Here is a 21,986-nt window from a genome sequence, read left to right as displayed (position 1 = left end):
TTCCCTGGAGGCCCTAGAACCAGTACACCCGGTGGACAGCTTCAGACCATACCAGATTACAACTCTACACACCCACAAGCAACACACTCAAGGGGCAGACTCAGTGAGCTAAGCCCCACTGAAGCAAGTCTTGCTCCATAGGGGTGTCTCCTACACAGCAGCTCTTCCATTGTAGACACAGCTGGCATTTTGGAACAAGAGGAGATTGTAAATCAAGCCAGAATCTGAGTTAATACACTTCTTTGGGGGGAAAGAATGTATACCTTAAATTTAAATTTATTTAGAAATTATAAAAATGTCCCCACCAAGTTGACCGTGAAAAAGTTTAAAAGCAGCAACAATGACCTTGGTTAATTACCACCAGTCTGACGCAATTTATAAAATTGAGCACAATTTGGATGTGTGTCTTATGCCTCTGTAGGCACGGGGCCCTTTCTTTAGGTCCCGTTCTTTAGGGTCTGGTAGTATCATTACTGGGACATTCTCCAAAGCCTTCTTCCTTTGGACCCGATGCAGAATGATGCGATAGACCCCGGTGATGGAGCTGCGGGCATCTCGCCCTTGGTTGTTCCGAATATGCTCTTCTGTGATACCCAAATGTTCTAAGGTGCTTTTGACCTCATTTTCTTCCTCTTTGAGGGTGCTGGTTTCTGACAAATGTCTGGGGTCAAGCTGGAAAGGTTCCAGAGGGGTGGGGTATGGCACCCCTTGCATCCACTCATGGTTCATGATGGAGTCGATCCCGTACCGCTCAGAGGGTATGGGCTGGAGGACTCCCCGGATGAGGCGGAGGCAGGGCTCCGACATGTGGGGAGGCACGTTGTACGTGCCCTCGAGGATGCTCTTCTTCAGCTTGGCCACGGTCTCTGCCCGAAATGGCATGGTGCCAGTCACCATGAAGTAGAGAAGCACCCCCAAGGCCCAGATGTCCACATACACGCCCACGTAGTGCTCGTCTCGGAAGAGTTCGGGCGCAGCGTAGGGAGGGGACCCACAGAACGTGTTCAGCATCTCCCCTTTTCTACTCACTGTGCTGAACCCGAAATCGCCCACCTTCACGCAGGTGTTGCTGGTGTAGAACACGTTTTCTGCTTTCAGGTCTCTGTGGATAATTTGGTTTTCGTGCTGTGGGAGGAGACAGAGGGGAAAACGGTCATTTCCAGAGTGAAATACCAGCAGGAAACATGCATCAGCAGCTCTGACACAGTGAGATGGCGTAATACCGGAAATTCAGTGGAGATTAACCACGTCAGCAAACCTGGAGAGCTGCCCTGCCATGACCTTTAGCCAAACAACACCCACAGGCCCCCTAGGGATGAAAGGCTTCATTTTCCTGTGGGGTGAGGTTGGAGTCTGTCCCCCACGTGTGAACTCGGGAATCAGAGCCAGAAATAAGACCCAAATCCTACTGAACTACTATTCCAGAACATGTTGAGACAATAGTCCTTTGTTTTGAGGTCATAGATGGGTTTTTCTGGCTGAGCAATCTCTTGACTAGGGTCAACCCCAAGGAGGCCTGGAGCCCTCCCAGCTTTCCCACCACACTCCGCCAGGAGGCTCCTCCATCGCACAGAAGTCAGTAGAAGGGAGGAGGTGCCAGCAGCAGGAGTGTGTGGGTTGAGCCCAGGCCCGACACCCACCCTGGCGTTCTGAATCCGGACAACCTTCACCTGCTCAGTCCCAACGACTCCTGGGATGTGCTTTACTATCCCTCTTGCCGATGGGCCTCCTGGGTAAGCATCCAGGCTTTGGAGCCTGACAGCTTGGCTGTAGGTTCAACGATACCAGCTGTGTCAGTTCGCTACCTTGTAAAATGGGATAGGGATGGGCACCTCATGGGGCGTTGGGAGAACTGTAAATCCGCTGCGTCTGTCCCGCTTGGCAGGGTGCTGGTGCAGAGTAAATACCCTCCATGGAATTTGGAACCCTGTCTGCGATTCATCCTCTGGAGACCAGGGCGCCGGGAGGAACGTCAGGGCTCCGAGCTCCGGAGGACTCGGTCTGCACCCTCTACTCCTGGGTCTTCCGGTCTCTTCTCCAAGGAGGACGTGGGAGACTCCTTTCCCAACTGCTCTGTCGTGTGATGTGTCTGGCTTGTTCCTTGGCCCGGGAAGGTGCACCACAGCACAGGCCACTTAATGACTGGCTAAAGCGCCCGCCGCCACTGGGACCAGGCTCTTCTCCCGGCTCACTCCTTCCTCCCCCGTTCCTCCTGTCTGCTCTCTTGGGTCCCCCAGGTCACTAGTTCCCTGCTGATCATTTGGCCAGGAGGTCACTGACCCCACAACAGCCAGGCAAAGGAATGACCTAGAAACAGCCTCTCAACTAAGACCCCAGACAAGTGTCTCTTGTCTGCCCACTGGACTGAGACCTGGGTAAAGAGGGCAGCCGAACATCTGTGCTGATATTTGTGAAAGTGGTGGTCGGGTCTGCAGTCAGTTCCTCCTGCGCCCAGCAATTCAGCCAGGGCTACAAAGGGCACCGAAGCGCAGCTCTTCAAAGATCTAGGCGTAGCTCAGGAATTGAGTGTTGATCTACTAGTACAGCGGTTCTCAACCTGTGGGTCGCGACCCCTTTGGGGGTCGAACGACCCTTTCACACGGGTCGTCTAAGACCATCAGAAAACACATATTGAATATATAATTACTTATTGTTTTTGTGATTAATCACTATGCTTTAATTATGTTCAATTTGTAACAATGAAAATACATCCTGCATATCAGATATTTACATGAAGATAGCAAAATTACAGTTATGAAGTAGCAACAAAAATAATTTTATGGTTGTGGGTCACCACAACATGAGGAACTGTATTAAAGGGTCGCGGCATTAGGAAGGTTGAGAACTACTGCACTAGTATGAACCAGGGGGCACATCCCCAGGTTTTGGGCTTGATCCCCAGTAGGGGGCGTGCAAGAGCTAGCCAGTCAGTGATTCTCTCTCATTGTTGATGTTTTTGTCTCTCTCCCTTCCTCTCTGAAATCAATTAAAAATATATATATTTTATTAAAAAGATCTAGGGAATGTGCTTTGGGAGTCCAGGTTTAGCTACAAAAAGAATCAGGGACTAAAATAGGACACCAAAGTCTGAGCACAGAGGCAACAAGAGGTAGAGGAGTTCACGGAAGTTGAGAAAGATGGGTGGGAGCTGCTGTGATATTGAAGGGAGTTTCAGAGAGACGGGCCTGAGCTGGGTCATGAAGGGTGGATGGGAGTTGGAATGTGAGACGTGTTGATAGAGGAGAAGGCATCCTCAACACAGAGTTAGGAAGGCAAGGCCAAGAAAGAGCGAGGAGCTCTGGCTAGAGGAAGATGGGGTTGGAGAGAGAGGTGTGACCAGAGTGGGTGAGTGTCATCGAGCTGCTCAGAGTGACTCCTGCTAACTTCCAGAAGCCAGGAGGCCGCGCTGTCACTGGAGATTCCTGGGTGATCCTTCAGAGGCAAGGAGAATGAGCACAGCCAGGCTTCTGACCAGCAGAGAAGGGGCTACTGTCTGCCCTGTGAGACAGCCCTCGGGGCTGCTGCATGATGGTAAACGGAAGCCGCACGCTCTCACTGTGGGTAGAATGAGAGCAGACTCTCCTCGCCCACTCACCATGTGCTTCACAGCAGACACAATCTGGGAGAAGATGAACTTGCTTTCTGGTTCCGAGAGCTTCCCTTCGGTGCTAATTTTCCCGAAGAGCTCCCCGCCCCCCGCGTACTCCATCACCAAGTGGAGCTTGGACAGGGTCTCCACGACTTCGTAAAGGCGGATGATGTTGGGGTGGTGCAGTTTCTCCATGCTGGAGATTTCACGGGAGAGCAGCCGCTGGGTTTTCTGGTCTAACTTGGTCTTGTCCAGGATTTTAATGGCCACCTTTTCTGGAAAAAAAGAAAAGAATGTGCCAGTGTTCGCAGGCTCATAGAAATTTAGAACTGGCTCGGCTGCAGCGGCTCGTGGTTGAGCGTCGAGCTATGAACCAGGAGGTCCGGTTCGGTTCCTGCCTGGCGGCATTGTGGGCTTGATCCCGGATCGTGCAAGAGGCAGCCAATGAATGGTTCTCTCTCATCGTTGATGTTTCTATCTCTCTCTCTTCCTCTGTGAAATCAGTAAAGATATATTTTTTTAAAAAAAAGAAATTTAGAACCCAGAGGGACTTAGATCAGCCCCTTTATTTTATGAGACAGAGGTTAAATGGCTGTCCCCAAGCTCACAGAGCTCATCCCTGATCTTCCCTGCACAGGGCCTGATGCCAACTCCTGCCTCCCAAGGACGTTGTAGTTGATGATCTTTACCCAGTTTTCTGGATGACATTAAAGGTCCTTTGCTTCGCCAAGAAAGCCCCCCTTAATCAGACCCACTCACCTCCTCAGCCTCACCATCCATCACCCCTGTCCACCGTCCTCACCACCTTTTCACCATACTCACCTCCTGTCCACCATCCTCCCCTCCTGTCCACCATCCTCCCCTCCTGTCCACCATCCTCCCCTCCTGTCCTCCATCCTCACCACCTTTTCACCATCCTCACCTCCTGTTCACCATCCTCACCATCTTTTCACCATCCTCCCCTCCTGTGCACCATCCTCCCCTCCTGTCCACCATCCTCCCCTCCTGTCCACCATCCTCCCCTCCTGTCCACCATCCTCACCACCTTTTCACAATCCTCACCTCCTGTCCACCATCCTCCCCTCCTGTCCACCATCCTCACCACCTTTTCACAATCCTCACCTCCTGTCCACCATCCTCACCTCCTGTCCACCATCTTCACCACCTTTTCACCATCCTCCCCTCCTGTCCACCATCCTCCCTTCCTGTCCACCATCCTCCCCTCCTATCCACCATCCTCCCCTCCTGTCCACCATCCTCACCTTCTGTCCACCATCCTCCCCTCCTGTCCACCATCCTCCCCTCCTGTCCACCATCCTCACCTCCTACCCACCATCCTCCCATCCTGTCCACCATCCTCACCTCTTGTCCACCATCTTCACCACCTTTTCACCATCCTCCCCTCCTGTCCACCATCCTCCCCTCCTGTCCACCATCTTCACCACCTTTTCACCATCCTCCCCTCCTGTCCACCATCCTCCCCTCCTGTCCACCATCCTCACCTCCTGTCCACCATCCTCACCTTCTGTCCACCATCCTCCCCTCCTGTCCACCATCCTCCCCTCCTGTCCACCATCCTCACCTCCTATCCACCATCCTCCCCTCCTGTCCACCATCCTCACCTCTTGTCCACCATCTTCACCACCTTTTCACCATCCTCCCCTCCTGTCCACCATCCTCCCCTCCTGTCCACCACCTTCACCACCTTTTCACCATCCTCCCCTCCTATCCACCATCCTCCCCTCCTGTCCACCATTCTCACCACCTTTTCACCATACTCCCCTCCTGTCCACCATCCTCACCACCTTTTCACCATCCTCCCCTCCTGTCCACCATCCTCACCACCTTTTCACCATCCTCCCCTCCTGTCCACCATCCTCCCTTCCTGTCCACCATCCTCCCCTCCTGTCCACCATCCTCCCCTCCTGTCCACCATCCTCACCTCCTGTCCACCATCCTCACCACCTTTTCACCATCCTCCCCTCCTGTCCACCATCCTCCCCTCCTGTCCACCATCCTCACCTCCTGTCCACCATCCTCACCACCTTTTCACCATCCTCTCCTCCTGTCCACCATCCTCCCCTCCTGTCCACCATCTTCCCCTCCTTTCCACCATCCTCCCCTCCTGTCCACCATCCTCCCTTCCTGTCCACCATCCTCCCCTCCTGTCCACCATCCTCCCCTCCTGTCCACCATCCTCCACACCTGTCCACCATCCATCATCCCTGACCACCATCCTCACCTCCTGTCCACCATCCTCACCTCCTGTCCACCATCCATCACCCCTGTCCACCATCCTCCCCTCCTGTCCACCATACTCACCTCCTTTTCACCATCCATCACCCCTGTCCACCATCCTCACCTCCTGTCCACCATCCTCCCCTCCTGTCCACCATCCATCACCCCTGTCCACCATCCTCACCTCCTGTCCACCATCCTCACCTCCTTTTCACCATCCATCACCCCTGTCCACCATCCTCACCTCCTGTCCACCATCCTCCCCTCCTGTCCACCATCCATCACCCCTGTCCACCATCCTCACCTCCTGTCCACCATCCTCACCTCCTTTTCACCATCCATCACCCCTGTCCACCATCCTCCCCTCCTGTCCACCATCCTCCCCTCCTGTCCACCATCTTCCCCTCCTTTCCACCATCCTCCCCTCCTGTCCACCATCCTCCCTTCCTGTCCACCATCCTCCCCTCCTGTCCACCATCCTCCCCTCCTGTCCACCATCCTCACCTCCTGTCCACCATCCTCACCTTCTGTCCACCATCCTCCCCTCCTGTCCACCATCCTCCCCTCCTGTCCACCATCTTCCCCTCCTTTCCACCATCCTCCCCTCCTGTCCACCATCCTCCCTTCCTGTCCACCATCCTCCCCTCCTGTCCACCATCCTCACCTCCTGTCCACCATCCTCACCTTCTGTCCACCATCCATCACCCCTGTCCACCATCCTCCCCTCCTGTCCACCATCCTCACCTCCTGTCCACCATCCTCACCTCCTGTCCACCATCCATCACCCCTGTCCACCATCCTCCCCTCCTGTCCACCATCCTTACCTCCTTTTCACCATCCTCACCTCCTTTTCACCATCCATCACCCCTGTCCACCATCCTCACCTCCTGTCCACCATCCTCCCCTCCTGTCCACCATCCATCACCCCTGTCCACCATCCTCACCTCCTGTCCACCATCCTCACCTCCTTTTCACCATCCATCACCCCTGTCCACCATCCTCACCTCCTGTCCACCATCCTCACCTCCTTTTCACCATCCATCACCCCTGTCTACCATCCTCACCTCCTGTCCATCATCCTCACCTCTGTCCACCATTCATCATCCCTGTCCCCTCCCTCACCTCCTGTCCATCAGCCTCACCTCCCATCCACAACTTGACTCCAACTCTTACAGAACCTTTTGTTGTTCCTTGAAAAGGGATGAAACTCGTATGCCTGGAAGCTTTCCTCTGCCTGGCTCATTTATCTGGCGCATGACCCCTTTCCTGTCCGTCACGCAATTTACTCCTGACGGTCTCTCAAGGCCAGCCTCCAAACCACCCTCCTCCAGGAGGCCTTCCATGACTCCCATTCTATGAAGATCTCTGTGCCCCGATTCTGTGTCTCTCTGTACTGTAATCTCAGCTCGCTGACCTGTAAATGTTGACTTCTGGTTGGTCTCCTCCTCCTGCCCCGTGCGTGTGTGGGCTGTGTGCTATCTGGCTTTGTCAGTGCCTGGACACACCAGTACTTAGTGTGTGGGGGAGGATTAATTGGTACAATGGTCCTAAACTATTATACCAATTCATGGTAGTTTGATATTAATGAATTGAGATGTGAAAAATGGTTGTACCCTTTGACCCAGCCATTTCACTTCTCAATTAATCTTAAGGAAATGATCTGACATCTGAACAAGGGTACATGTGTGCCTAAGAAGACTTCTGTGATATTGGGAACAGCTTAAGAGTCCAGCAAGAGATGGTTAAACTACAGTGTGGTTCAGTGACCTATATCATGGTATGCTGTGCAGCTATCAACATAATGACATGAAAAGATGTGTAATAAGCATGTCTAACATAGCATAGTCAATACTATGAGCAGTGGTCTCCTCAACTCCAAACCTGCTCCTCCTACAGTCTTCTCAGTTTCAGTAAATGGAAATGCTATTTTTGCCATTGTGCAGACAAGAGCCTTGAGCATTTGGCTCTTCTTATCATGCCATTTTCAGTCTATCAGCAAATCCTGTTATGTCTACTTTCTAAATAGCCCTCACCGGTTTGGCTCAGTGGATAGAGCGTCGGCCTGCAGACTGAAGGGTCCCAGGTTCGATTCTGGTCAAGGGCATGTACCTTGGTTTCGGGCACATCCCCAGTAGGGGGTGTGCAGGAGGCAGCTGATCGATGTTTCTCTCTCATCGATGTTTCTAACTCTCTATCCCTCTCCCTTCCTCTCTGTAAAAAATTCAATAAAATATATTTTAAAAAATAAAATAAAATAAATCGAGCCAGCACCCAACCACTCCTCGGCATCGCAGGGTACTGTCCTGGTCCAAGGTACCATTCTCTCTTGCCTGGATTATTGCAGTAGGCTCCTAACTGATCTCTCCTTTTCTGCCTTTGACCCCTTGCAATCTATCTTCAACAGAGATGATCCTCTTAAAGCAGCGGTTCTCAACCTGTGGGTCGTGATCCCTTTGGCGGTCGAACGACCCTTTCACAGGGGTCACCTGAGATCATCCTGCATATCAGATATTTACATTACAATTCATAACAGTAACAACATTACAGTTATGAAGTAGCAACGAAAATAATTTTATGGTTGGGTCACAACATGAGGAACTGTATTTAAAGGGCCAGAAGGTTGAAAACCACTGTCTTAAAGCAAAAGGCAGATCATCTCTTGTCTCTGCTCCTGCCAAGGCTCTGGTTTCACTCATAGGAAAAGCCAAAGTCCTTATGAGGACATATTGGCCCCTCATGATCTGGTCCCTGCTATTCTCTATTCTCATCCCCCTTGGCTGTTTCTAGAGTACAACAGTCACACTCCTGGCCTGGCGCTTTGATACTTGCTATTCTCTCTGCCTGACCACTTTCCCTCATATGCATCCATGACCAGATCCCTTATTTTTTCTTTCTGTTCAATGATCACCTCCCTCAGTAAGGCTGTCCCTGGCCAACTTACCTCTAAAGCTGCAGCCCTCGGTGCTCCTTCTCATCACTACATAACACAATGATATTTGACTGACTGGCTTCTGTCTGTCTCTCCCCACTAGACCATAAGCTCCATACACCAGAGATTATTGTCTATTTTGTTCATTTCGGTATCCCCAGTCCCTAGAAGAGAACCTGTTACCCCATAGATGCTCAACAAATATTTGTTGAATGAATGATCTCATGCAGTCCTGACAAGAACACAGGGAAAGCATTAGCCTAACAGTATGCACACAATTTTGGGTCTTGCTTTTTCATTTATTGTTGGTCCAATGCATCTTCCACATTGCCACTCACTCTTCATTGTCATGATTGTTAATGGCTCCGTAACTTCACATCCAATGTGTATGTTTTAGTTTACTTGACTATTCCTAATGTTGTTGGATTATAGAAATGATTCCAAGTCCTTTGCACTATAAATAACGCCACAATGAACATTTTTTTGGGTTATTGTATTTCAAATGTTGGGCTTGTTTTTAGGATGGATTCACAAGTCACTTACTATTTTTAAAATAAGAACACATGATTTTTAATTGCTGGGTTTTTTCTTAATGTTTTCAAGAGGAGGGATCACTTTTAAAAAATCAATGGGTCTTCTGTATTAAGCTTTAGTAGAGACTGAGTTAGTTCCCTGTTGGGTCCTCCTAGGAGATTACAGTGTAGAGAACCTCCCAGAGAGTACTGCCCTGCATTGCTCCCTCTAATATCTCTTCCCCACCAATACTACATTTTCATGAGAAGTTAGTATGCCAACAATTCAGCAAACATTTGTTGAATGCTTATCCTATATAATAAAAGGCTAATATGCAAATAGACTGAATGGTGGAATGACCAGTTGCTATGATGTGCACTGACTACCGGGGGGCAGATGCTCAATGCAGGAGCTGCCCCCTGGTGGTCAGTGCACTCCCACAGGGTGAGTGCCATTCAGCCAGAAGCAGGGCTCACGGCTAGCGAGCGCAGCAGTGGTGGAGGGAGCCTCTCACGCCTCCATGGCAGTGCTTAGGCCTGTGAGGAGCGGGCCTAAGCCATCAGTTGGACATCCCTTGAGGGCTCCCAGACTGCGAGAGGGTGCAGGCAGGGCTGAGAGACACACCACCCTATCCCCCCCGCCGAGTGCACGAATTTCATGCACTGGGCCTCTAGTTACTTATAATGCATGTGGGGGAACTCCAAGGATCAATATGATACAAGATCTGGCACCAAGGAGCTTGTGACCAGGATACCCAAGACTTTTAGCATACCATGGATTTGTTAAGCTCCAAATCTTGATTTTTCATCCAGACGTTCCCTTGCGCTCCAAGATGGCTCCTGGACTGATTACTTCATGAATTCCACGTGCCTCCAAGTCAGTGCCTCCAAATCTTTACTGTCAAACCCATTTGTTCTCCTGTGTTCGCTACTGACTGCTAACTATCAAAGCCAGGGACCTGGGAGTCCTCCCCAATTCCTCCTGCCCCTTGTCTCCCTCATCCTCCCCCCTCCAGTCAACAACAAGGTTCTCCAATATTCTAAAACTTTTCTCAGATGCATCCCCTTTGCTCCAATCTCATTGCCACTTCCTGAGTTGGGATGGACATCATCATTCATCTGGACCATTAAAGTAACATTTTATTCTGACTTCCCTGAGTCTTGTCACACCCCAACTTCAAGTTCACCTTCCTCACTGAAATCAAATTCTATTCATCCCTTGTATTAACTGCTTGCTTTAAGCTCTTCAATGGCTCCCTGATACAAAAATGGCAAAATCCAGATACGCACGAAGGCTCTCCATGATCTAGCCCTGCCTGCATCGCCCAGTGCATCGCCCACATTGGTGGTGCATCGCAGGCTCCAGCCTCACCGAGCTGCTTTCAAACCTACAAATACTCGCCAGACCGGCTCACGCCTCCATGAGCTTGACAGCTTCTCTCTGCCTGGAATCCCCTTATCCCTGTGACTTGGATAATTTCTCCTCAGACCTCAACACCCAATCCCAGCCTTTCCTGGTCAACTGACCCTTTCCTGACACCCTCAGGGACAGCTGAGCACACCCTTTGTACCTTACCGGGTGACATCACTTACTGATTGTTTCCTGTCTGTCTCCATTACATAGTGTGGGTCTCTATCAGGCTAGAATGTACCTCATTCATCTCTGTTAAAGGCCCAGAGTGAAGTGAGGGTACGGGAGAGTTTATTATATTTTTGAAAAGAGGAATAAGTGAACTGATAAATAAATAAATTGAGAGAGAGGAGAAGAAAGCGTTCAGGAAACTTGAGACTAGAGTAGCGAGAGGAAGACCAGGGGAGAAGAGGCCAGGAAGGGCACACAGGGAAAGGGACAGACACCGCCGCCTCCTTCACTGTTCTCTGTGGCAACAGATGGGACATAAAATATTCAGAAGCCGAGCGCATCATCTCTTTTGAGAAATTTCTAATCAGCCTCATTCTAATCATGATGGCTTCAGGCACCCTATCAGCTTGCAAGGCCCGGGGGAACCTGAGCTGTTCGCCACAAAAATAAACCCCGGCCAGCAGGGGCCTGGATTGGAGCCTTTTTCTAGAGATTAGAGCAGCTGGCACCGGTTTAAAAACCACTCACTGTCCTAGGAGCTGGCCCACGGGAGCCCTCGGCTATCCCAGGAAAGTCGCCCTTATTTATCTCATCGAGCCCGTGTCCACGCTTCTTAGGACACCCGCAACGACCCAGCCAAGTCGGCTTTGTATGGGGACCATACTGATAGGAATGGCAACCCATATTGCCTACTCTGGCGTGGCCTGGCTGTGGGACAGGCATTGAAATTCCCAGCAAGTCTTCCCAAAACACTCGTCAATGAGTCACCTTCCTCTTTTAGACGTACAGCTTTTATTTATTTATTTTTATATTTTATTGATTTTATACAGGAAGGGAGAGGGAGATAGAAACATCAATGATGAGAGAGAATCATTGATTGGCTGCCTCCTGCACGCCCCCCACTGGGGATCGAGCCTGCAACCCAGGCATGTGCCCTTGGCTGGAATCAAACCTGGGACCCTTCAGTCCCCAGGCAGACGCTCTATCCACTGAGCCAAACCAGCTAGGGCTAGACGTACAGCTTTTAGAGGAACGTTCCCCCTTTCTTTTCATTCCCGTCCACTCAGAGTAGCCAAACGTCCCCTCTCCATTGACAGCCACGGTCTTTTCGCCCTGACTCTCTTTGTCCTCTTTTCATCCTCCTGCCGGAGATTGTTTCCCAGCGCCTGAACAGCCACCTGTCCTCATCGCCTCGCAGGCCTCTGCACCCAGGTTTCCCTTCCTGCCCCCCTTTCAGTCCCACTCATTCTCATTTTCCTACTCTTTCCTCCGCTCGCTCGGGGGGCGGGGGCTCGCTGATGGGTAGAAGCCCAGGAGAGAGGTGGGGCGTGGTGCCAGGACTAGGGCGTAAGAGTTGGGAGGTGAGGCTGGGATTCCTTTCTTCTGTTGCATCGGCCTAATGTGCTCAGTTAGCTGCTGGTACATTCTCTGGCTTGTTTGAACTTGCTGTTGATCTGATTTCCGCACTGCCTGTGCTTTTGACCTTCCTCCCCTTTGGCACATGGATCCCGTAACCATCGGGTGACTTGCACCTTTGACAAGAGGGCTGGTTAGCAGTGAGGATCTCATGCCAGTGAGGCCACCCAAGTGCCCAACTGCACCGCAGGAAAATGCCGTGCTCTCCGCAACTCAGGGACAAGAATGAACTTAATTTAGTGATACCACAGACACCTGAGGAGTCCAAGAAGGAAGTCATGTATAAATGCCAGTTGTTGCTTCTCTTTCTCCGGTCCAGCCCACGCTGGAGCCTGTCTACGGAATCAGATGCCGTCTTGTGGCTCCTGTCTCTATGGTGGACATGCCCTGTCACTCTGCTCACCTTCACAGACACACCTGTCTGGACCTTGGGCTCTGTTGAGAGAGTCATGGGGCCGCAGGACCTTAAGGCTGCTGCTAACTTGACACGGGATGCCCTTGACCCCAAGTTGGCCCATCATCGACTGGTTAGTGAGCAATCAGACAGGGGCGGGCAAAAGCAGGTTAACAATAGTAATAAATAATACAATAATCTACACTAATAAAAGACAAAGATGCTAATTGACCGTACCTTCTCTACGCCCTAAGCCACACCCACCAGCCAATCAGAGTGGCTGTATGCAAATTAACCCAACCAAGATGGCAGCCGGCAGCCACAGAGCTGGAGCAAACAGGAGGCTTGGTTGCCCTGGCGATGGAGGAAGCCAAGCTTCCCCTCTGCCCTGAGCCGGCTATGGCCTCTGCTCATGGCAACAAAGTTTCAATTATAGAAGCTAAATAAATCCCAGATACCTGCTTCCAGCCAGCCTCCACTGGGAGCTTGGGTGGCTGGGGGCCATGGCCAGCCTGCAAACAGCCATCAGCCCCTCACCCACGATGGCCACACCCTCATGGGATGAGGGTCCCCGCTGGGGGGCGTAGCCAGCCCGAAAATGGCCCTCAGCCCCTCACCCAGACTGGCCAGGCACCCCAGCAGGACTCCCCCCCACCCTGAAGGGGGTGTGGCCAGCCTGAAAACAGCCCTCAGCCCCTCACCCAGGCTGGCCAGGCACCCCAGTGGGGACCCCTACACTGAAGGGGCTGTGGCCAGCCTGCAAACAGCCATCAGCCCGTTACCCAGGCTGGCCAGGCACTCCTATATAATAAAAGGATAATATGCAAATTGACCCTAACAGCAGAATGACTAGGAATGACTGGTCACTATGACACACACTGACCACCAGGGGGCAGATGCTCAATGCAGGGGCTGCCAGTACAGCAGTGGTGGTGGGAGCCTCTCCAATCCCCCCAGGGAGTGGGCCTAAGCCAGCAGGTGGTCATCCCCCGAGGGGTCCCAGACTGTGAGAGGGCACAGGCCAGGTTGAGGGATGCCCCCCCACCCCCAAGTGCACAAATTTTTGTGCACTGAGCCTCTAGTGTATGAATAATAATACAAGAATAAACTCTGTGATTCACGTACTATAAACCTACTTTTGCCCATCCCTGTATTCTCTCTCTTTAAAATCTGAGCTGAAATAGAATGAAACATGTGGATGGAGATGGACAAGAAAGCTGAGAGCATTCAGTATGTGGCAGTGGGACACGCAACCATCATTCTTGGCCTTGTGCCTTCTGACAACAGGGCAGAGCAGCTCGGGCTGGGGCCTAGGAGAGACCATGTCAGGGCGGATTCTCGGGGAGAGGGCAGAGCAAGCCCATGGGCTTAGGAAGTTGTAAATTGTACCGATCGCAAGGGTTCCTTTTCTGTGTTGTAACTCCCTTTGATCATGTCCAGGCTTCAGCTCAGCAAGAGGTAAGCGGGGAAGAGCCCACACAGCCCGGCTCTCCTCAGGGTCCCCCCGCCCATCCCCCCTCCCCCCCCCCTCCCCAGGCCAGCGTGCTGGGCACTGCTGCTCTAGGACCCAGCGCGACTGGTACCCAGCAGGGGTGGGCCTTTGTTAGACAGCAAGGAACCCAGCAGCAATGAGGAGGGTGCAGAGCGGACAGTACGGAGGGGGCCAGCAGGGAGTGAGCAGTGGTGGTCCTGAGAGCAAAGCCCTTTTCCCCAAATATAACACAAGTAGCAGCCTCGGGTCAGGAGGGGAGACTGGAGGTCTCCGGGCCGTTCTGCGACATTGGTACTGACGCACAGATACAAACGGGAGGCATAAACAAAAGCTTGGACTGTGAGTTGCCTTGGAACCAAGCCACACTCCATGTCAGCAGGACAGAGTCCCCACAGGGTTTTTTTGTTAATCCTCACCTGCAAGTATTTTTCCATCGCTTTTTCAGAGAGAATGGAAGGGCCAAAGGGAGGGAGGGAGGGAGAGAGAGAGAGAGAGAGAGAGAGAGAGAGAGAGAGAGAGAGAAACATCGTGAAAGAGACACATCGACTGGTTGCCTCCTGCACTCATCCTTGAGGGGAGCGGACCGGCAGGGAGTGAACCCACAACCCAGGTACATGCCCTTGCCCAAGAATCAAACCTGTGAACCTCCATCACGTGGGCAGAGTCTGTAACCACTGGGAACACCGGCAGGGGCCCCACAGTGTTTGAGCGAATTCATTCGCATGGTGTAGGGGGAGAGAGAGTGTTTGGGGTCAGAATCATCTAAGGTTGAACTGCTGAGGCCACATGTAACTTCTGTGGGTCTCAGTGTCCCTATCTATAAAGCGGAAACAAAAACATTGTCCTCACCCCCTTACCGTGAAAATTAACTGAAATAACAGAGGGCAGGGCTCAGGTGACAACGTGTCACTGGCTTCCTGGCCCTGGGCTCCTGGCCCCGCCCCGCACTGGGTCCCGCCCCCACGGGGCGCCTGGGGCACAGGTCCTACCTTTGGTCAGGGAGTGAATCCCCAGCTTGACTTGGCTGAAGTTCCCGCTGCCGATTTCCCCGCGGATGCGGTAGAAGCCGATCCGCTTCCCCAGCGTGATCTCTCTCACCACCTTCTCGTCCTGGGACATGTCCCGGGTCAGCTTCTCGAAGGGAGTCAGCTGGCGCGCCTGCCCCTCGGCCTCCTCCTGGCTGCACTCCGTGGGGCAGCCACTCTCCACGCTGTCCCGCCGGTCCCACCGGGCGCAGTGCGGGCTCACCAGGCCGCCGCCATCCACGCACACTGCTGTCATCGTCATGGCACCGCAGCAGCTCCCGTCTCCATCTCAGCCAGGAGGCGCGGCGAGCGGCAGGTTGGGAGGCGCAGAAGAGGCCCCTTGGGTGGGCGAGGGGCGTTAGGGACCGCCAGGGCCCCAGCCCATCAGAGCCGGCCTGCAGGAGGCAGCGGAGCCCGCAGAGCTTCCCCGGAGGCCCTCACCTTCCTGTGCTGGACTTCCAGCTCTCACTGTGCAGGGGGGCGCACGTCCTTGCACCGCTGTCACCCCCTGTCCGGCTGCAGGAACTTCCTGGCCGCAGTGCAGCCTGATGCTCTGTGCTAGGCGCTGACCCTTTGAGGGTCAGAGGATCTATCACTGTGGAGGCCCCGGGGCCCCGGCTGCTGGCGCTCAGCTCTGACCTCCCTCATTTCACGAGGCTCTTGCCGGCAGGTCGCAGGGCCCGAGACCTAATCATCTGGAGCCCCAGAAAGAAGAAAGCTGCCAACAGCCTTCCGGCCGGGGCGGGCGGGCAGGCGAGTGGAGGATTAAGTCCTGCTATGTCACTTTAGCCGGCCTTTATTTAGATGAGCCTTCCCCTAAGCCGCGAGCTGTCTCAAAAATTTGGCAGGTGCTGTTCGCCCTAAGAACAGAGAGAGAGAAAATGTATTAGCGAGGCGAATGAACTGCACAGGGTAGGTGACGAGTAGGGGGTCTGCTCTGTAAGCGCTGACCTGAGAGCACTATGCGAATTTCAGCTCTGATGCAGGCCAGCGGTAAATGCCCGATTACATGTGACTTAGCAAGAGGAAAAGGTATGTGCACCCGCTCCTCTGGCCTCCTTTCAGAAAAGCCCTCACAGCCGGCAAGCACTTCTAGCAAAACAGGTTTTCTATTTTGTGATGTTTAGGAAAATATGCATGTTGCTTTGGGTTGCTTTATTTTATTTTATTTTTAAAAATATTTTTAAAATTGATTTTAGAGAAGAAGGGAGAGGGAGAGAGAGATAGAAACATCAGTGATGAGAGGGAGTCATTGATAGGCTGCCTCCTGCACGCTCCACACTGGGGGATGGAGCCCACAACCTGGGCATGTGCCCTGATCGGAACCGAACTGTGATCTCCTGGTTGACAGGCTGACACTCAACCACTGAGCCACACCAGCCGGGAGCTTTGAGTTGCTTTAAAACCAGATTTTTAAAATTATAATAGGATAGTCATGATGATAAAGATTTTCTGTTAACATCCGTTTTCAAAAGCTCTTACATTGATTCAAATAAAAATGTTATGCTTCCAATGTGGTCTCAGTTGTTAGGTTCTCCTACAACATTTTCTATGTTTTTTGCTCCTACTCGTTCTTCCTGTTGTCATTCTATGCCAAAGGCTAAATGTCCTCCTCGTCTTATTTCCTGGATATTTTTGGTCAGGTGTCCGCCTTCCGGCCCAGCGGCTCATTTTGAAGGTGCAGGAGCAGAGGGTGGAAATCCGTGGCATCCTCCGTGAGAGGAAGCACTGCCCGCTAGACCGCCCTCCTGACCTGCTTTCCTGCGCCCTCCGGGAGGAAAGACTCACTTCCTCCCTGAGCCCCCAGGGCACTTGGTGCATTTCCCACAATGTCTCGTCTCCATGAAGGTGGGGACTGTAGGCCCTGCTGCCCCCTGTCTCCCTCTGCTCAGCACGGGGCCTGCAGACAGAAAGTGCCGCTAACTGGGTGTGGAACTTGATTTTTGGATTTGGGCATTGCCTTGGAAACGTGAATCTCCACTTCTGTTGATGACATCACATTGCTACAGGTGAGTACAGGACTGCCTAAGGCACCTGCCCCTCATACTCCCGTCTCCCAGAGCTTGGCACCGTGCCAGGCACTTAGTCAATAAAGGTTCATGATGAAGGGATGCATTAACTTAGAATTCACTGACCGTTACATTAGGCAGGATTTAGTAGAGGCAAGTACCTTTATGTATCAACTAATGACACGCTCCCAGCATTGGCTTGAATTCTTTCAGAAGGCTGATTTCAGTCCCCATTCTCCCCGCCACCCACCCCCCACCCCGGCCGGGGCCACCTTCTACTCCATCAGGATTCCCGGCCCCACTTCTGCGCAGGTGAAAGCCAAGTTGGAATCCCACCTCCACAGTGAGAATTGCTACAGGACTGAATGCAAGAGACAGAAAAGCCAAGTGCCCCCCAACCTTGCCTCTTCCAAAGGCTCAGGTGTCCCCAGGCACCCCGGGCTCACGTCTCCTGGAACCTGGTCTCTGGCCCCCATGTGGTGCTTGCCCAGGACTTTCCTCTGCTCCCCTCCCCTCCCCCTCCTGACTTGGGCTCTGTATCTTCAACTCCATTCAGGCCTGCGACTGAGAATCAGGTTTTGGATTTGCTGATTAACTTCAGATTCCAATTGCACACGGAGGGGTCAGACTCAGCTGCCAAGTGTGGTCGGATTACATGCACCCGCAAATTACATTTCCTGCACAATGGCTCTGAAAAAATCCCGTCTTGCCTTAATGACCAGGAGACAGACAGTTAATCTGGCCGATGAGAAGGAGGATTTTACAATTTTAAAACATTGCTGTGGGTTTGTATTGAGGAAGATTTATAAGTTGAGACAGGTTGCCAGCCAACTGGGGGAAAATTGAACCTCTACCTCCTGCCAAGAAAAATGCCAACTAGATCACCTAAATAAAAGCAAATTAAATGAAACCATAAAATACTAGGGAAAAACCCCCGATTTTTTCATGACCGCGGAGGTCATAAAAGAGATCATTAAATTTGACTACATAAAATGGTAACTTTCTGTTTTCCAAAAGAAAGCACTAATGAAACAAGATCAATGGTAAAGTGGTAGGAACGCTTTCCAGCATGTGTGATAGACAAAGGGCTAATTTCCTAGATAAAGAATTTTCACAAATCGATAAGCAAAAACAATATCTTAAAAATTATAAAGAATGTGAGCAGACATTTCACAGAAAGTATAGGTGACTCTATACTATATAAAAAGATGCTCAATCTCAATTGCAAAAAAAAAATACACATAAATCAGGGAGCAAATCCATAAATTAGACACTGAAATTAGATTTTTCTACAAATAAAGTTGGAAACTACAAAAAAATGTGATAATGCACTGGTCACAGAGGGTTTGGGGAAACTCGTTGTTCCTAAGAGTCAGAATTCCTACAGCTGCCTGGAGGGCCATGGGCTGTAACAGCCAATGAAGCACAAGTGTCCATATCCTTTGCCAGGAATTTCGCTCCTAGAATGTATTTTCTCTGCATGCAGGGAGCTTCCAATCAGATTGCACTCAGAGTGAATGTCCCGTCCAGAGGCACCATATACCTGAGCAAAGGCTCCAAAATTAAAGAAAGGTATGCATACAACCAAAATAATAACAACCAAAAGGCACTTGAAGGAAACACCAATGCAGGAAACAGGAGGCAAAGATAAGATATTGCATCCATAAAACCAGAATAAAATGAGAGAAAGCAAGAAAGAGTTCTCTTGGAAATTGAAATTGAAGAATTGTAAAAAAAAAAAAAAAAAAAAAAAAAAAATTCTAGAAGAGATAAACAATAGTGAAAAAAGACAAGACAACCGGCTGATCGATTCCGAAAGTCCAGCACCTAATTATTAGACTTTCTAGTGACACTCCTGCCTGCCCAGTAAAGTAAGACACATGGTTTCTGTTGAACTTGACCTGCCAACAAACCTCAGAAATGTCAGAAAACTATGGGTTCTCACAAACTCCAGTAGAAGAAGAAGAGTAGATGGAAAAAACCTTCACGGAAAAGATAAATCATGGTTGCGTGTGTAAATACTCATTTTCACTTTGCTAAACGTGTTTTTCCTTCTGAATATGTTTCTTAGATGTGGGTGAATAGAAATCCTGATTATGGGCTGTGCGGTTGCTATAAATAGTTTATATTTTTATTACTTTCTAATTACATCATGTTGAAAAGTAAGCAAGCAATGGAAATGACAACATACCGAATCACAGATAAAATCTCCCTTTCTTTGATGCAACTGGGGTTTGTTGTCATTTCGCCTTTTGCCCTTTCGATGATTTTGACTAATGTTTATGGGCATTAATGAGAGCCCAAATAGGAACCCAAATAGCCAAAACTATGGGGCCCCGCCATTGCAGATCAGACCTCTGGTGAAGGCGGAATGTCCTTCATTATTAACTTACTGTGGCAGCACAGCAATGCATTAAACAAGATTAAAGAACACAGCTTGTGTGGTAATTTATTTTCTTGACTTGCAACCCACTGTGAAAATAATATCAAAGAAAACCATCTCGCCTTTGTTGTCTTTGTCCGAGTTTAAATGACAAAACTTCTGGGCAAGGCTCTCGGGCACCGGGCACCGTGGCAAAAGAAGGCAATGACAACCAAACCCTTCTCCCATCGGTGCGCCTCAGGGGAATGACTAGCAAACACGCTTCATTTGAAAATCGAGTTTTACCATTTAACAATCTTTTGCAACGCCTCAGCTTTTGGCCTTGGCTCTTTGTTTCTCACATGTCAAGATCCCCACGGGTGGAGGAGGGTGCAGCTGGGAAATTTGGGAGCAAATGGAAAATCAGGGTGAACCGGTTCTGCCTTGTGATGAACAGCAGCGCTGCTCCTGGGTCCTGCTTGTTCCTCCTGATCTCACGGGCTGCTTTCCTGGCCACTCGGCTGGTCGCCCTCATTCCATTGACCACCTATAGCCAGTCCACCCCGTCCGATGGGGTGACATCAGCTCTTCCCACAGGAATTCTCCCACACTTGAGGCTCCCTTGATGGTCAAGGTCACTGACTCAAGCACCGAGGTGGGCCATGCAGGGGCTTAGTACAGCGTCCACGCCCCTAATGACGAAGAGGCCCACACCCAATTGCAGCCAGCGTGGACATGCTGCAATGCTGGCTTACTTTTGCCGGCCTTTCAATTCTTTAAAAGCAACTGGAAATCAAGATACTTTGGGTGAGCTCTTCCAAGTTGTAGATGGTGGATCGAATGTTTTGAAACATTGTATGGTCCCGTGAACTGAGCCATCGGGCCAGATTTGGCCTTCAGGCTGCCAATTTGCAGACTGTTCTCGGTTTTCTAGGTACGTCATCAGGATAAAAGGGGAAGGCGGCCATAGGGCCTTAGTGAAATATATGCTGGAAAGGTGCATATTATCCCACTCTTAGGGTTTTGCATCAGCATCGTACAGTCTTGTGGTGTTTAAAGCACACGCAAGTAAACAATTTGTTTGTTTGTTTGTTTGTCTCAGTGTTCTCCAAGTTTAGTTAACCACCGAATTCATTCTCACAGGACACCTTTCTGTTATTGGCATTTTTCTTACAACTCGGACCTCAGAGTTATACAAAGCTGTAACGTACTCAGCTGCACAGAAGGGAATTGCGGATTGAATCACAAGCAGGTGGTGCTGAGCAGAAAACAAAATGTGTTCTTCCTCAGAAATCACTCTTCTAGAAAATTACCGTGAGGGAACAATGCTTGCCCATTGGCAGCGCGTGCTTTACTTGTAGGAGGCTGAAAATGACTGCAAGTCAAAGCAGAAACTGCTCTCTTGCTGCCTTATAACTTTCTTCAGCGCCAATGTCCCGGGCTCACTACGAACAGCGTCCGGGTAATGGCCTTAAGGATGTTAGAAAATACTTTCTTTCCATTTGAGCAGAACTCAGGAAAGTCTTGCAGCAGGAGGCTGGAGGCCGGTCACCGAGGAGGAAAAGCAGTTGCAGAACAAAGGCTCTCACTTCGACTATCACAAGAAGTTCAAGTGGAACTTGAAACCTTTGTGAAGAGCCTCCCGTGCCTCCTAAGTGATGCCTTCATGCGGGAGACGCAGCACATCTAAGGGTTCTTAAATACTTGCCCAGCCCTGGCTGGTTTGGCTCATTGGATAGAGCATCGGCCTGCGGACTGAAGGGTCCCAGGTTTGATTCCGGTCAAGGGCATGTGCCTTGGTTGCAGGCACATCCCCAGTAGGGAGATGTGCAAGAGGCAGCTGATTGATGTTTCTCTCCCATTGATGTTTCTAACTCTCTATCCCTCTCCCTTCCTCTCTGTAAAAAAATCAATAAAATATATTTAAAAAAAAAAATCCTTGCCCAGCGGTGGAGGAAAGCGAGGGGTGCTGGTGGCGGGCGACAGGAGAGAAGTTATTCGCTACAGAAAAGGGAGCGAGTGTCAGCGCGCAATGGCAGTCGGAACGAACAGGATAGAGATATTTTTTAAAAAATATGTCTTCGTAGATATGCACATTTAATATGTACCAGAGATAGCATTTTAAACCACCGGCAAAAGAGAGATGATTCGGTAGACCAGGAGTGCCAGGACTGAACCAAGAGGCGGCTTAGGTAGACTTCAGCTCCCCGCCATCTCAAAGTCTCCACCAGATCCCCTACTTTGATATAAATTATTCATATTTTTTAAGTTAATGTAAGGTGTCAGGCAAATGAACAGGGAGGCTCATGCTTTTCCAGCAATATTACTACCCCAATATTGGGTGTTAGGGCCCATGCATATATATGTCTGTGTTTATTTGTATATTCATAGAAAAAGGTTTGGGGGAGTATGGAGTTGTGAGAATTTTTATTCCTTTA

General features: G+C 50.6%; 1 protein-coding gene across 2 annotated transcripts in view; it reads right to left on the bottom strand.

Annotated features, from left to right (window-relative positions):
- Positions 1 to 260: 260 nt before the first annotated feature.
- The window catches only part of NIM1K (NIM1 serine/threonine protein kinase), a 35,266-nt gene continuing 13,540 nt past the window's right edge, over positions 261 to 21,986 (bottom strand). The window contains exons 2-4 of one of the 2 annotated variants that reach the window (XM_036309886.1): positions 15,142 to 16,037; positions 3,596 to 3,864; positions 261 to 1,125 (exon numbers count right to left, since the gene is read on the bottom strand). In XM_036309886.1, coding sequence (XP_036165779.1) covers positions 376 to 1,125; positions 3,596 to 3,864; positions 15,142 to 15,439 — 1,317 coding nt within the window. In that variant the 5' untranslated portion in view covers positions 15,440 to 16,037 and the 3' untranslated portion in view covers positions 261 to 375. Of the gene's footprint in view, positions 1,126 to 3,595; positions 3,865 to 15,141; positions 16,167 to 21,986 lie in introns of those variants that run through there. The other variant, XM_036309887.1, reaches the window with a different exon arrangement.

Source organism: Myotis myotis, unplaced genomic scaffold (assembly GCF_014108235.1).
Source record: "Myotis myotis isolate mMyoMyo1 unplaced genomic scaffold, mMyoMyo1.p scaffold_m19_p_5, whole genome shotgun sequence".
Lineage (NCBI taxonomy): Eukaryota > Metazoa > Chordata > Mammalia > Chiroptera > Vespertilionidae > Myotis > Myotis myotis.
This window is presented reverse-complemented; position numbering and strand designations above follow the sequence as displayed.